General features: G+C 39.5%; 1 protein-coding gene across 1 annotated transcript; it reads right to left on the reverse strand.

The window, feature by feature from the left end:
• Positions 1-1,020: 1,020 nt before the first annotated feature.
• On the reverse strand, positions 1,021-14,015 carry Fbxo4 (F-box protein 4). Its single transcript, NM_001107672.1, has 7 exons — positions 13,365-14,015; positions 12,176-12,411; positions 10,171-10,391; positions 6,568-6,643; positions 6,278-6,453; positions 3,727-3,902; positions 1,021-1,477 (listed from the first exon to the last, which is right to left on the reverse strand). The coding sequence occupies exons 1-7, from the start codon at positions 13,683-13,685 to the stop codon at positions 1,388-1,390; spliced, it is 1,296 nt and encodes a 431-aa protein (NP_001101142.1). The 5' UTR covers positions 13,686-14,015; the 3' UTR covers positions 1,021-1,387.
• Positions 14,016-15,492: the final 1,477 nt, after the last annotated feature.

Here is a 15,492-nt window from a genome sequence, read left to right on the forward strand (position 1 = left end):
TCATGAGCCCTCTAATTAAATCCTTTCTCTTGTAAGTTGCCTAGGCCAGGGAGTCTTATCCTAGCCACAGGAAAGCAACTAACATAGCATCTAACTCAGCATTCGTCTTTTACCTGCTGAGTGACCTCAGCAGTCCCAGGAATGAGTGTGACAGTTCTTTTAACTTAGGGGAAGGGATTTGCAGTTTCCATGTCTCATACCTTCCCATAGCATCATGTGGGACTTGGATTATTAACAAATTTCCCCACTTCTCTGTTTCTCTATTTCTTCAACTAAAGCCAAGAACAACACCGTGACTGATTTTAATACAACCTGTTCTTCCTGAAACACCCGTTGCATTTGATCCCTTGTACATAACATTAAGAGGTGGGAACAAACGCGCTCTTTAAATGTCAATTTGGGAGCTACGTTCATAAGGGAATTTAACCTATTCATGAGATCAACAGAATCACAGGTAAGTGTCTTATCTCAAGAAAAATCCTGCTATGCAAGTTACTCCAACTCTCTTGACTGAGGAGGCTCAGTGCAGCTGTGAACTCTACCTTCACCAGAAACAGTCCATGGACTTGGTCAAAATGAAATACAGTCACCTGAACATTTAGAAGGAACATGGTCATCTGTATGTTACAGCTTTCTCCACAAAACAAAATACATCAAAATACAAACACACACACCGTGCAGCAATATTTATATTCTTTTCACTACAATTTTGAAATCCCCCAGTCTCAGTAAGGCACTAGGCCATTTCCTCTGAAAAGTGCAAGCAATTGGTGAGGTAGCTTTATACGTATAAATCTCTGGTATAAAACAGAATATCACATTCCCTTGCTCAAAATGTTTCGAGCATGACAACTTCCAGGAAAAACTAATTTTCACTGAAAGGGTATCAGATATGGCATACACGTGCCATTCTTCCTATTCTATCAGAAGAGAACAGAGGTTGTAGTCATCGCAGTAATGCAGTTCTAGTGACATTTTCATAATTAGTGTCTGCTGAGGACAGATTAGAAACTTTTTTCTGATAAGCAGTTAGTGAGTCCTTGAAAGATCCTAACGATCCCATGGTGTGCTAAGCAGGCTTACTGCTTCCTAGTGGGGCCACCTTGATAGCAAAAGAGAGACCATGAGAAATGAAAGAACCACAAACTTTGGTTTTACAGAATTTAATATTTTCAAAAAGACAGAAAATATAAAATTATCAAAAATGTGAGAGTTCATTTTGTGGAAAAGTAGTAGGATTGAAGCTTGCTGCTGATTCATGGTAAAGTGTCAGAAGCCCAGCTGTAGTAGCTGTCCAGTAAACAGCCCTCCTCCAGAGAGGCAGGAACAGGAGGGACCGGAAACACATACACCATGACGTGCGGCTTCCCAGGGTCCCAAAGGAACTTCATTTCGCATGCTTAGATTCTACTTCTTCAAGAATCCACTCAATGCCATTCAAGAAACCAGTCAGAGTCTCAGCCTCTGTATCCTGGACCTGCAAACAAGTAATCAGAACACGGTCAGTTCAAAGCAGAACATTGTGACAAGTCACACTTCTCTAGCCGTGATGCTTTTAAAGGGAGCTAAAACGACTCACATAAAACCTGCGTCCATTTTTCCAGTACTATCACCTGACACAGTCGCGTAAATAAGTGATCTTCTCTTATACTAATCTTAGTTAGTGATCTTCTAACTAATTCAGTATTAGTTTTATTCCTAAAACTAAGCTCTGAAACAGAAGAAACAGGCTTCTTATATATCCAGGAAAACAATCCCTCCAAACAAAAACAAAAACAAAACAAACAAAACAAAACAAAACAAAAACACCCACTTTACCCACTTTAAAAACACTTTTGAATCAACCTAACCAGCCAACTGATAAATGCGACACACTGCAAAACCTGCCAAAGCTGAATGGACCTGCAATACATTTAAAAAACATTTGGCTAAGAGCTGCAGAATACACACTTTTTTCATCAAATACTGGAACATTCTCTAGAATAGACCATATGTTAGATGACAAAAATCTTCAGCAATAATAATAATGAAGTAGAAAATGTATATTTTATGGATACAACAGAATAAAACTGGAAATAACAACAATAATAAAAAGTTAGAAATGGACAAATACGTAGATTCAACATACTAATAAATAAACAACGGGCCACTGAAGAAATTAGAAGGAAAGAAGGAAGGAAGGAAGGAAGGAAAAGGAAAGGGAAGGAAAGAAGAAAGAAAGAAAGAAGGAAAGAAGAGAAAGAAAGAAGAGAAAGAAAGAAAAGGAAAGTATCAAACACATGATATATGGCAAACAGTACAAAAAGGCAAGTTAGAGCAACAAATATTTATTTGAAAACGTACACACACACACACACACACACACACACACACACACACACACAAGATTTCAGGGGTAAGAGCATATGTTAGGTCCAGGCCCCATTAAATAAATAGCATTTCAAATAGACATCCTAATGATGTATTTCAGTGGGTTTGAGAAATCAGAACAAATCAAACACCAAATTATGATACAGAAAGAAATAAGCAAGATACAGGACAGTGATTTAAAAATTATAAAAGATAAACAGTTGGTTTTCTGAATTTTAAACAATATCAACACACTTTTAGCTGGGTCAGGGTTAAAAAAAAAGAAAGATCTTTAATCCCAGCACTCGGAAGGTAGAGGCAGGTGGATCTCTGTGAGTTTGAGGCCAGCCTGATCTACATAGCAAAAACAAGGATGGCCAGAGTTACATAGTGAGACTCTGTCTCAAAATAAATAAATAAAATGATGATGATGATGATGATGATGATGATGATGATGATGATGATATGGTGGTGGTGGTGGTAAAAGAAGATACAAATTAAAAGATAATAGACCATTAGAGACTATTATAAAGTTCATCTATGAAGTTTCATTTCAGTTTCCATTTGAAAAACACTTCATTATTCGAATACAATTCAAAGCAGCAGATTGTGAGGCGTACATTTGCAGTGGTGCTGGAGACCATTTGCAGGTTGGGGCTCCTGCATACTAGGTAGGTAGTTTACTACTGAGCTACCTCCTCAGCCCAGACAACCTATGTTTTTACAATTCGTAAAGCATAACTAACATTGATGTTGAGACAACCCGGACAGTAGCATCCTTAAAAACAACCCCAGTTACTGTCTTAATGTTCCTACAATAGGAGAGGTAAGTAGAGAACAGATGGACAATTCTAATTTACTAGCACCTATCAATCAAGCCCTTATATTTTACATTAAAATGGTAGTTCACATCAAAGATGAATGTTGTCCTCCCAAGTAGTTTTCCCTAAAGTTCTGAGTGTTAGAGGCTTGGTCCCCACCCTGAGGTGCTATTAGTTAGAGGTAACACTTTTAACAAGTAGTGACTAGTGGGGGATCATCTGGAATGTTCCTTGAAGCCTTACTGGGATCTCAGCCCCTTCCTCTTTCTTGTTCCTTTTTGTTCCAAGACAGAGGTTCTCTGTCATGCGCTCATACTATGAGCCTTTGCACAGGCTCAAAATCAAAGTCAACTGAACAAGAAATAAAAACGTTAAAAGCTGAGACAGATATGCCTGTCTTCTTTTTAGGTTCCTGTTTCAGCTATTTTGTTATCGTAAAAGAAAACTCACAAGACACATACCTGTAAACAAACACATGCATACATATGAATGAAGACATATCATAGAAAGAACACTAAAAATGGGTTCTTGGGTGCCAGAGCAGTTAAGACCTTACCATCCATGGGTGGTTCAGAAGACTGAGACGAAGTTCATGAGCTAAATAAAAACAAGGCATTCTTTTTACATCTGCTTGAGAAATACAAGATAAAACCAGCATTGGTCTTCCTGAAGATCCAAAAGCTGGATCTGTCATGGCCATAATACGAGAAAATTCATCTTGCCATTCATGACCTAAGGAATTTAAATTAAAATACATAATTTGCATTACTCAAAATTGCTCTAAAAATAATTATATTTAAAATAGCACACAAAGGAATTAAAATTTTTAGTAGGATTTAAGTACAACAACTGCCTTTATTACTTGGATTTATATATTGTTCTGCCACAGAATTCTATGAAATAGTCTTTCAAAGATATAAATTTAGATGAGGTCATAAAGAAATAGTCAGAATAACACTCAGGTGTACCGATTGTTTAAAGTAACCGTGACATGATAATTTTCTCTTACACATTCTGCAACTATCTGATAACTCTTTCTTTGAAGGGTCTTACTTCCTACATCTGGGCCTAAGATTGGGCCTATTTTTTTTTCATCCAAATCTTTTATGTCTGCCTTTTACTGGAGAGTCTAGATCACAGACATTCTGTGGTAAACAAAATTCCCAAGCCATTTCCCTACACCAGCTCCCAAGAAACTTAGACTGCCAGTACAAACCACGGTTTTTTTCTGTCTCAGAACTTTTAGATTTAAAGCTAGATGTTTTATATATATATAAAAAAAAAAAAACAGTTAGAGACTGGAGTGAAGAGGGCTGACTCTCAGAAGCCAGCTCCTGTGACTGCTGTGTCACTGACATGTTGATTCCAGTCAAATGAGTCATCATTGATGGATATGGTCTCTACTGTGGTAGTTACTGTCAACACAGAGAATTCAAAGTCTCTCCAGTCAGGTGTGGTGGATCACCCTGGTAATACCCAGAAATCAGGAGACTGAGGCAGAACAAATGCCGTCAGTTCAAAGCCAGCCCAGGCGACATAGTGAGGGCCAAGCTCAGTTTCACATGCCAGCACCAGGGCATAAATAGTGAAAACATTTTTTTGGTGTCCCAGCATGACTCCTAAATTCTTCCCTGTACTGGTAGAAAGGTGCTTCCTATCAGAGGGTTATCAGACAGTTGCAGAATGTGTAGTAGCAAATTATCATGCTACAGTTACTTTAAACAATCAGTACACCTGAATATTCTCGAAACTGTATTGATTTGTGACATCAACCAATCAGACAAGGAACCAGAAAACAAAGATTTCCTTCAGTCCAGAGTGCTTGCTGTGAGCTGGGTCCTGACGTCTGTGTTCAGGCAAAGAGCTTTGGCTTCTACCATTGTCTAAGGTAGCAGGCAGCCTCTGCCAGAATAAAAGGCAGGGGAATTTCTCATCCTATGGCTGTTGACAGGAAGCTATGGCTTCGTTTGAGAAAATGATATAGAAAGCAGGGCTGCACTCTACTCCCCTGTGTTGCAGTCGATCAACACTTGCCTCAGCCACGAAGGACCAAGGGGTCTCCTGTCCTCCACTACCCTTTTAGTGCACATCCAGAAGGGCTGCATGGCCAAGATACAGGAAATAGGTACAAATTATTTTTGTATCCTGTGGATTTTCCCCCTTGATCGTGCTTAGGATTGAACCTGAGACCTCAGTTACGAATTATGCTAACCCCTGCTTTTCCTCCCCGTTTTACAGGAAGCTGTTAGGATCAATCTGGAAGACAAAAGTAAGCTCTGCCAGTGTTAGCTCTCAGCCATATCTCCACCAACGAATACAAATATTGGTGGTTCAATAACTTTTTGCTGAACAATTAAGTCTTCCATTGAATAATGGAATAATATGAATAATTTTATCCAGGATTTCTAAGTATAATTTCCTCCAGGATTTAACAGACTGGTAGAGAAATAAATTTGTGGTAAATTAATTCAACACACTAAATAACTATAATATTTATGATGTGTGTTATATAGAAGCAGTATATACATATTAAACAATTCATTCTATATTTATACTCTAACTTGTACACAAAAGATTGGGAGGAAATTATAACACTGTCTCACGGTTCAAAGACATACCAAATATACCAATGTCGTTCCAACACAACATTGTCAGTGACAATTATTGAGAGTATATGGAGAATAGTATCAACCCACTGATTTAATTAACTTTAACCTACTCAATTAAACACCTATCCCCGCATCTCTCTATTATACGGGTAAGAATGAACCAACACATTGTCAGTTACCTGCACAAATCATTTGAATATATCAGAGGCAGAGAGAGCATCAATAAATTTTAAAATGTAGAATTAAACAAAAGAATACGGCGAATCGAGCTTTGGCTTATATCGGAACCCTGTGGTGCTTATAGAAACCAGACGTGCAGGATTCTGGGCAAATCCAGGGATGACAATGTGGCAGTCTAGGAATCTCCCACGTGATCCTACTATACAGCAAGGGCTGAGAACACGAGTGATGGTAACGGCCAGAAACTCACAGTGGTAAACCTCTAACTGCTGTTTTTGTGATGCTGTAGCGCCTTGTAGGAGAGAAAAGGAAGCTTACGTCTATGAGCTTCAGCATTTGCCACGTAGATAAACCCATCTACAACCTCACACACTTTCTGAATCTGTGGGATAACGCTGTAGCGGCTCCCCTGTTGCTCGTCTCCCTCGCTCTGTAGGCTGAACATCTTGTTAACCGTGCTTGTGTGCTCCTCCCTCGCTCTGTCTCTTTCCTTTCTGCAAGGAGAAGAAGTGTAAACATGGGCGACACTGAGACAGTAAACAAGTTCCATTCCACTCAGGTGTTCCAGTGCTGATGTTGCAGGGAGCCTTGCAAACGGTTCGCCTTACCTGGTAGTTGAGTACAGTATCAGGATGTTGAATTTGTGTTGATTGCTCAACTGGAAACTGACTCCAGATCCAATACCTGCATGCAAAAGTCAGTTATACAAACAAACCCATAATAAAAACAGTAAAAACAAAAAAACAAAAAACAAACAAAAAAAAAAAAACCCTCCAGTGAAATCAAAAAGGGCAGAGGAAAAACCCCAGCAAGTTATATGCAACTTTGGAATGAGATGCAATGCTTGTGACTTAAGGCGGGGGGAGGGGTGTGTGTAACTTTGACTCACAGGCAGTAAGAACCTGGAGGGAGAGCTAAGTGTTGGGCGTACTTCACAGCAGCAGCTGGGGTGTGGCCACTAGTTCTGTTTAGCCCAGTACTGATTCCTCCCCGTATTTTATGCTTCCATTGGTTTTAAACTCTGTGGATACAGTCAGCGAGAGCCCACGCCTCCCCTAGGAAAACTGTTTATAAACGTGTGGCCTGTCGTTACAAGTCAGACATTGAGTCACAACTGCAGATGCTGGAATTTGGAAGTAGGGTGACTTGGGTTAGAATCCTAAACTTGCCATGGTAGTCACTGACTTGGGAGAGACTGTTTTGACACAAATCTGAAATAATATGAACTTTTTTTAGGGATAACTGTGAGGATTATTTGAACTATGAGATAAACCTAGATTGCTAAATATTGGCTTCTTACTCTTTTGTGTCTGACTCAACTCAACACCATTGCTGTTTCTTTCTTAACATCTGGTGTTATTGTTGTTGTTGTTGTTGTTGCAAGTTTGTTGTTTTATTAATGATTGATGTCTTTTTTGGCCTTCTGGGGAAAAAAAAATCCCTCTTTATTCCATAGCTCTAGTTCTTGCTATATAAATGTCCTCTCTGTTCTGTTTGCTTCTCTCCACTGCCGTTCTCCTTTCAGTACAAATTAACTACCTGACGTCTGTGACCGCTTCTAACCAGCCCTCCAATTCCTTTAGTTTTACCTAGACTTTCTTGCAATAGCAGATTCATTGCTTAGTGATACAAGTCTAAGTATTTCTCTTCTCTACAATGCCATTGGCCTTCAGACGTACAAACAAAGCTCACCTCATTAGAGACAGCTCCAGCTTTTCTTTCCCCTAATTCTTGACTTCTGACTAAATAAGCTATGTCATGTCGTGTCACCCTCTGTCACCATTCTAAGCAACATGTTTATAGATCTGGACTTGTGGGCACTAAAACCATAAGTATCCCGAGCCACACATTCCTCTACTTCTCCGTGATATTTCACAAAAAAGCACATGGAACTAGAAACCAAATATTTCTGCTCTTCACTTTTATCAGTCTCAATTTCCAGAAATTATCCTTTCAACACATTTAACCTCAGCCCGATTTATTATGCAACCCATGATCTTCCCTGATCTTGTAGACTGGCATTTTCAAGCACTCACTTAAGTCTCTAAGGGGAAAGTAAATGCCATTTCATAATTGTCTGATTTCCTCATGTGTTCTGGCTTTTCCTGAAGTATTGCCTTACTCTAAGCCCTTGACTGGAACTGGTCTGCCTTAGGTAATACTTCTCTTGCCAAGGACTCCTATTTACCAAGATTGCTTTATTTCCTCAGACCCCATGGTGAAGGAGTAGGCTCTCTATTCCCAACGACTTGTCTAAACCATTACTCAAGAACACCCTGGAAGAGCTCCATCTGAAAAACACATCATTCAGTCTCTCCTTCCTCAACTCTGTCATCCACAATCATCTCTCTCCACACAGTAGACTTCAGCATGCAGATCACTATCTTCTCTACCCTCCTAAACTTCCAAATCCGTGAGAACTGCTTATGACTCTCAGTTGTTAATTCTTCAGATCTGAACACATAATCAGTCATTCATTTACTAAATGTGTGTGTGTGTGCACCATAGTTGTTACTTTTCTTATTTTTCTATTGCTGTGACTAAACACCATAATCAACTTATAAAACACAGGATTTAATCTGACAGCTCATGGTTCCAAAGGGTGAGAGTCCATGACCATTACGACGTGTGCACAGCAACAGGCAGGCAGGCTGTAGCACTTGCTGGGAGCTTCTATCTGAGCTACAAGCACAAGGAAGAGAAAGCTAACTAGTAATGGTGTGTGAGTGTTCGAAACCTCAAAGCCTTCCCTCAGTGACAAACCTCTTCCAACGAGGACATACCTCTTAATACTTACCAAATAGTTCTACCAACTCGGGTCAAGTATTTGACTATATGGCCCTATGGAGGCCATTCTCACTCAAACCACCATAGTGTAGAGGCTATGACATGTCTGGTATGACATATACAAACCAAAATAAAACTGACAAGGTCCTTGTCCTTGTGGAACCTAATGAAATTGGGTTGCGTACAACACTCATCTTGGTTTATATAACCTGCAGTCCTCAGAGTCAGCAATTCCATCCCTAGCTCCTGCTACCAAAACCAACAACCACAAAAGTCATTCTCCACTGGTGATTCCTTACCCAAGTGAATGGCTTTCTACTCAACATTAACCCCAAGGCAGAAGCCTGCAGCTATCCTTATTACATTATCTTTATTAATTGCACCAAGTTTCATCCCCAATAGTTATTTGCTTCATCCAGTGATCCCTTTTATCATACATTAGAGCAGCTTCTTCAGCCCCTTCTAATCAGTTTTTTACTCAGGAGCCAGAATAAACACTCTAAAATGAAAGTCTGATTAGGTACCCCACATGTCGTTGCTCACCAAAATCCATTCTTTCTAGATTTAGAGATACTCAACTAAGTCTTAAACATTCAGAACGTTGTGCCTTTTCTGAGTCCTAAACATTCAGAACGTTGTGCTTTTTTTTCTTGTTGTCTTAAGGGTATATATATCTCCTAAGCCTAAAGAGTCTTAGGAGGCATCATCTTCAATGTGCAGCCTTCTTTGGTTGTTATCTTTCTATTCAAAACAAACTGATTGGGCTGGAGAGATGGCTCAGTGGTTAAGAGCATTGACTGCTCTTCCAGAGGTCCTGAGTTCAAATCCTAGCAACCACATGGTGGCTCTCAACCATCTGTAATGGGATCTGATGCCCTCTTCTGGTGTGTCTGAAGACAGCTACAGTGTACTAATATATAATAAATTAATTAATTAAAAAAGGAAACTAACTGATCATATTCTAATCACCCAAATACTTTCCTGTGTCCTCACTTAGATCTATTGGCCTTTATGGAAGACCCCGATTGGTTCCAAATCTCTGTATATATACAATGAGTAAAGCATATCTTACATTCTGTCACTGCTCATGTTAATGATACATTCCCACCTCACACGCTGTTTTGTGGACTTCGCAAATTGATATTCAGTGGTTTTCTTGATATATTTCTCCTATGGTAAACATGCTATGGTCTGTTGAAATTTATTCTTAACATATTATTAAATTCTAAAATTAAAAACTTGGAAAATTAAGAAGAAAAGTACTTCTTATACCAATTTTTCCCATTTAGTAGGACCAGGAGCCCATTCGCCAATTTCTATATTTTATTACAAGGTTTAATTTTTTAAATGTCTATCTCTTTAACACTAATGTCAAGCTCCAAGTATTGTCATTACTAGGTATTGTATATTAACATGAAAATTACCGTCAATCTGTCTATGAGGTAAACCAGCAGTTGGGCAAAGATCCTCAGAAGACATCAAACTCAACACCAAAGATGTGTTCAGTTCTTCCAAACCTGGTCCAAACATAGCAAACCGGGGTTCATTCTGAATGATCAGTGAGTGTAAGAAAGAGGTAACCGCTCCATACATAGGACGGCTGGCTTTCAAGGCTCTTCTCGTATATGGACAGCACATTTTATAACTGCATAAAATTGTCACAATTAGAAAATAAAATAGAAAACATTTAGCTTGTTCATTTGAGAATATATCATTTATTGAGTCCTCTGTAATACATGGTAATATAAAGATTATAGATTCAGCCCTCCCAGACAGTATAGGATAAACACCGTTATAACATGTAAGTAGCAGAGAGCCAAGGGAAAACACTAGGTGCTAGAGTGGGGTGACCATAAGGCTGCAGAACCTCCCTAAGGAAGACGTTATTTACTTTCTTTTACTTAAATTTCTTACATGAAACATGTGTTCTAATGTTTGTTTGGATAGTTGAAACTAATTATATAGAATAGTAGCTGTTCTCTTCCTAAGAAAGATTTTATATTTATCCTATAGTACTTGGCAATGTCTGAACAATTTTATGTGCACATCTGGGGAGGAGAAGGCTGCGATACTAAAAGTGACTTAGTAGAACTAGAGATGTCACCACCCATCCTAAAACTCCCAGGACACTAAAAACTGGTCCAAAACCTCCATAACGTTAAGATTGAGAACCCCCATAATAAAAATCTAAAAATATCACTAAAGCCACTAATATCGAGTTTCTTAAATACTCCTTTAATAGGTTTCACATAATAGCTGATTGAAAATACTAAATAAATACACAAGGAGGCCCAAATAGACCTCGCTGAAAATTAGCAAAATAAAAATCATGTGAAAGAAACCATGATGGCTCAGTAGGTACCAGGGCTTGTAGCCAAGCCTGATGACTCAGGTTCAATCCCAGGGACCCATGTGGTGGGAGGAGAAACTGGACTCCAAAAGGTATGTGTGCCTACCCACAAATACACACAATAAATAATAAATTAGGGTAATTTTAAAAAAAGAAATGTCAGTGTACTTTGAGATTATCTAAAAAGATCATATACATTTTGACCCAGTCACCTCCTGGTATCTGACAGGATAGCTAGCATCTGGGTCAGAGAGGCTGAGTAACAAAACAGTGGGAGAAAATCCTATATGTAGCCACTGAATCACTAAGCAATTCTTAGAGCCAAAGGACAGAGATTCTTTGAATTTATTTTATTATGCTTTATATGTGGAGTTCACAGTAAAGCAAGTTTTACCTATATACACTGACATATTCTGAGGGAACATGATACTATTAACCAACCCTTTATACACCATACCATATGCAAACCATGTAGCCTCTCTGGCCCTCTACATACTTAACACAAAGATAAAATCCTCAGGTTGAACAAGGACATATACACAAGGAGTAGACATATACACATACATATACACAGCAGACTCCCATAGAACCCAAAATGCAGCACTTGCTCAATAAAAGTATTTTTCTCGTGTGCATGATACTCAAGAAACTTAGAGGCCTTCAGGTAATTAAAAAAAAAAAAAACCACAAACTTTAAGACTATGGAGTCTTAAAAAGTCTTTTTCCTCACCAAAAAGAACTGTTTTCTGGTCTCGGGACATTCCTTCTCTGATGATGAATATGTATTTACAGTTTAACAAAATGGAAAATACTATACATATTATGAGAAGTTTAAGAAAGTTTTTTTCTTGTCTACTGTACCACATATAATTAATCAAATACTGGTAGTCATCACAGGAAAATAACAAAAGTTTAAAGCTGCAAGGGTTCTATGAAAAAAAGTCAATTTGCTCAACCCCTAATTTTATCAAGGGGACATTCAGACAAATCCTAAAGACCAAGTTAATATTGGGGTCAGAACTAATGTGGGCCATTTAGAGCTTACTGTCTCGTGTTAAGTCATAGAAATAGATACTTACACCTCCATGTAATCAAAACATGTGCTGTCGGTGACCTCAGATATGGGCTTTTTTAATATCTCTAGATCCGGAAGTGACTTCCAATCAACAGAGGACCAAGAAGGGAGATCTCGAAACAGAAAGTATCTCCAGAGAATTGGGTCTCTTACAGTTTCATTCCAATAGTGATCTGTACTTCCCAACTGGCACAGGTCATGGGGTGAAAGAAATGACAAGATATACAGCTGCACATCAATCTGAAACAGAGGCAAGCAGCACACAAGAGAAAGGAGTCATCTGTCTGGGGAAACCATTTGGTGGTAATTTAATAATTGTTATACCAAAGGTCACCTGGATGCTTCCTTCTTTACAATACTTAAGTCTATCTTACTATCCCTCCATCTAGAGAAAAATCAAAACTAAACGTTTTCACTCCTAGCACACCTATAATGTTGAAAACTCAAGCTCTGACTTTCTATTTTTCAAGCAGAATAGCCAGTTCCTTTAATTTCTCCCCATGAGTATGTTGATGTACCAGTTAATAATTTATTCTTCAAAATAAACGTGTATCAAGTGGATATTTTTCTGATTTTATCACTAGATCAAATGAAAGCATGTGAATCTCTCATTTGAATTTCTCTATACAGTGTATTGATCAGTTTCAGAGAACAGACGAATGAATGTCAGTGGAATGTACCAATAAACCAACAGATAAAAGTATTGTCACCAACAGTGTATAATCTATTTTATCTTTCTCTGAAGCTTTAAATAATATGCATTCTCTTTGTAGCCTGTCCTAACTTGAGGTTCTTGTAACTTCGTTGATTTTCAACTACGTGGCAGCTTTGTGGCTTAGGATATATCAGAGATGCTTGCTCTGGGCGACCCCCTAACTGGAATTCATTGAACCTGGGACTGAAGATTAGTATGTGCACAACAAAGGCACTGAATTGCTTTCCAAGCCAACCCATTTCCTTCATCAGATTTCCACACATCCCATTTGGACGACTGACAACTTGTGGATAATCTCGCTGGTCATTAGTGTGATTTGTGGAGCGACCTTGGCTGGTCAGGGGATACCAAGAGTCACCATCTAAGCGATTCTGGCCCCTTCACTTCCAGGCAAGCACACACCCGGAAGTGGCTGCCCTGCGGGCCCAGGCCCGGGTGCTGTGGCGGCCTCTGTGCGCGGCCTGCGACCTCGGCTCACCGGCAGCCGCGTCAGCGCGCTCGTCTCCTCCGCCTCCTCCTTCCGGGAGGCCGTCCGCGTCGCCCGCTCCTTGCCCACCGAATTCCAGAAGGTCCTCCAGCCGCTCAGGATAGCAGCCTCCAGGCGGCCCCAGTCGCTGGCGGGCGGCGGGGAGCCGGCTCCGCGGGGCTCGCTTCCAGCCATGGCTGCGGGCTCCGCGAGACACGGCCGGGCGCACCGGTTTCCCAGCCGCTCGGCCTCCGTCTCCGCCCGCCCCGCTGGGACGAGCCAGGCTGGTCTGCTGGGCGCGGCTCCAGGCCGAGGTGGCCCGGAATGACTCATCCCGGTTAGCACAAACCCTTGGCCGAATGACCGCTGATGTTAACCCAGACTACATATCCTCTAGGTCCCTGGCTCTAGGCACCACCACAAGGAGCAGGGAGCTAGGGCTTGTGGAACAGCCAACCCTTTTTCTGTAATCTTGGTTCTAACACTTGCTTCCCCTTAAGAGTTAGGTATTAAGTAGGCTGTATGTGTGCTTCTGTGTTTTGGAATCAGCAATCTACCGCTTTACTGGAGTTTAGCAAAAACATGGAGACGATCAAGAGCCTGTGGAACTAAAGTGCTCCAAAAAGTCCCATCTGTTATTAATGACATTGACCTTGGCTGACTAGAACATCGTGCTGTGGAGAATGTATTGTAGATGGAAAGCCAAAACTGCCTAAGGAATAGTCCTTTTAATAATTCAACCTGGTTTTGGTCTGACCTCATCAGGAATATTAGGTGAAACCTGTTGTAAGCTTTGCAAGCATCTGGCCTTTGCTAGTGCTTAAGATTTTATTTAACTACATGATGTAGGTATGTGCATGAGCACACAGATCCTGCAGAGGCCACAGTTATCACATTCTCTGGAACTGGACTCACACTGTTGTGAACCACCTACTCAGGTCCTCTGAAAGAACAGTACATCTCTCAAGTACCTGCCCCCTTTACCTGTGGCTATAACAGTTCATGTAACTGCTTCCACAACTTGGTGTGCTAACAAGATAACTTGAATCCAGTCTCTGGCCATGGTAATTCATATTTTGCTTACATTTACTTCCTTAAGCTCGATTATTAGATATTTTCTACCAATATAGTGAGTTTAGAACAACTACAAAAAAATGTAAGTACACTAAAAAAATTATTCAATGATCTATCATAAAAGGACAGAAGAAAATCTGATAGAAAGAAAAAAAAACAATATGTGGTATTCTTAAAAGCCATTAGTGAATTTTTAATCTTTTAAAAGTAATGTCTATTCCACTAACTTTAATCATAATCTAAAAGAAATTTAAGAAACCAGAGGCAGACTATATAGCAAAATATTAATAGCACCGGATATACTTTCTTTAGGAAAGACACAAATACCTGTTTCCCTGCAGGTGTCAAGTCTCTTTCAAGTAGATTACCTCACTTAATCTAATCCCCAAATCCATTTCACAGCTAGACTTCTTCGCAAGAATACTTCCAATTTAATAGTCTCGTGTTAAATTATTTTAAAATCTTTTAGGATAATCTAGTTAGAATGACTACAGTACACCCCAGTAAGAAAAATGCATTCCAAATAACCTGAGGTGTAAAATCCTGTTCTGGAGAACAAGCAAATAATCTATCTTAAAATCACTGTCAACCTTTAACTCATTACCATTCCAAGACCTGTTTTTCTGAAAAGTTAAATTTCATCTTCTATATACAACTGATTTAATATCAATTGTCAAAATGTTCTACATCTAGTCCATAGGATGTATAAAAATTAATCCCATTTTACAATCTTCAATGTAGAAGGCAAAGGCCACATCTTTAAAAAACACACTAGACTACAGAAAATAGTTGCTAGTACATAAATATTAAAATAATACTCAGCAATATATACCAGCATGTGACAGTACTTAATACTCAGTGGTGGACCCTAGCTGCTTCACTCAAAATGTAGTACCTGAGGATCTAAGTGCAAAGTAACAGAAACTCAATACAGCATGATGCTGGGCAGCTGACGGTCTGTCAGTACCTACACTTAAAAATGATTATTATTCTCTATGACATTGCTTAGCAATGAGTAGGTCAACCACTGGCTCAGATTATCAGGACAAGGGGAAAAGACTTATGA

The sequence above is a fragment of the Rattus norvegicus genome, chromosome 2 (assembly GCF_036323735.1).
Source record: "Rattus norvegicus strain BN/NHsdMcwi chromosome 2, GRCr8, whole genome shotgun sequence".
In the NCBI taxonomy this organism is placed as follows: Eukaryota; Metazoa; Chordata; class Mammalia; order Rodentia; family Muridae; genus Rattus; species Rattus norvegicus.

Bases quoted from the DNA above. Each gene is read 5' to 3' on its own strand.
- Fbxo4 (NM_001107672.1), bottom strand. From the start codon at position 13,685: ATGAGTCATTCCGGGCCACCTCGGCCTGGAGCCGCGCCCAGCAGACCA. The intron at 10,392-12,175 runs GTAAGTATCTAT...AATTTTATGCAG, and splicing joins TGTTTTGATTACATGGAGGT to TTATAAAATGTGCTGTCCAT. The intron at 3,903-6,277 runs GTAAGCTTCCTT...TAAATTCCTTAG, and splicing joins AAATGCTGAAGCTCATAGAC to GTCATGAATGGCAAGATGAA.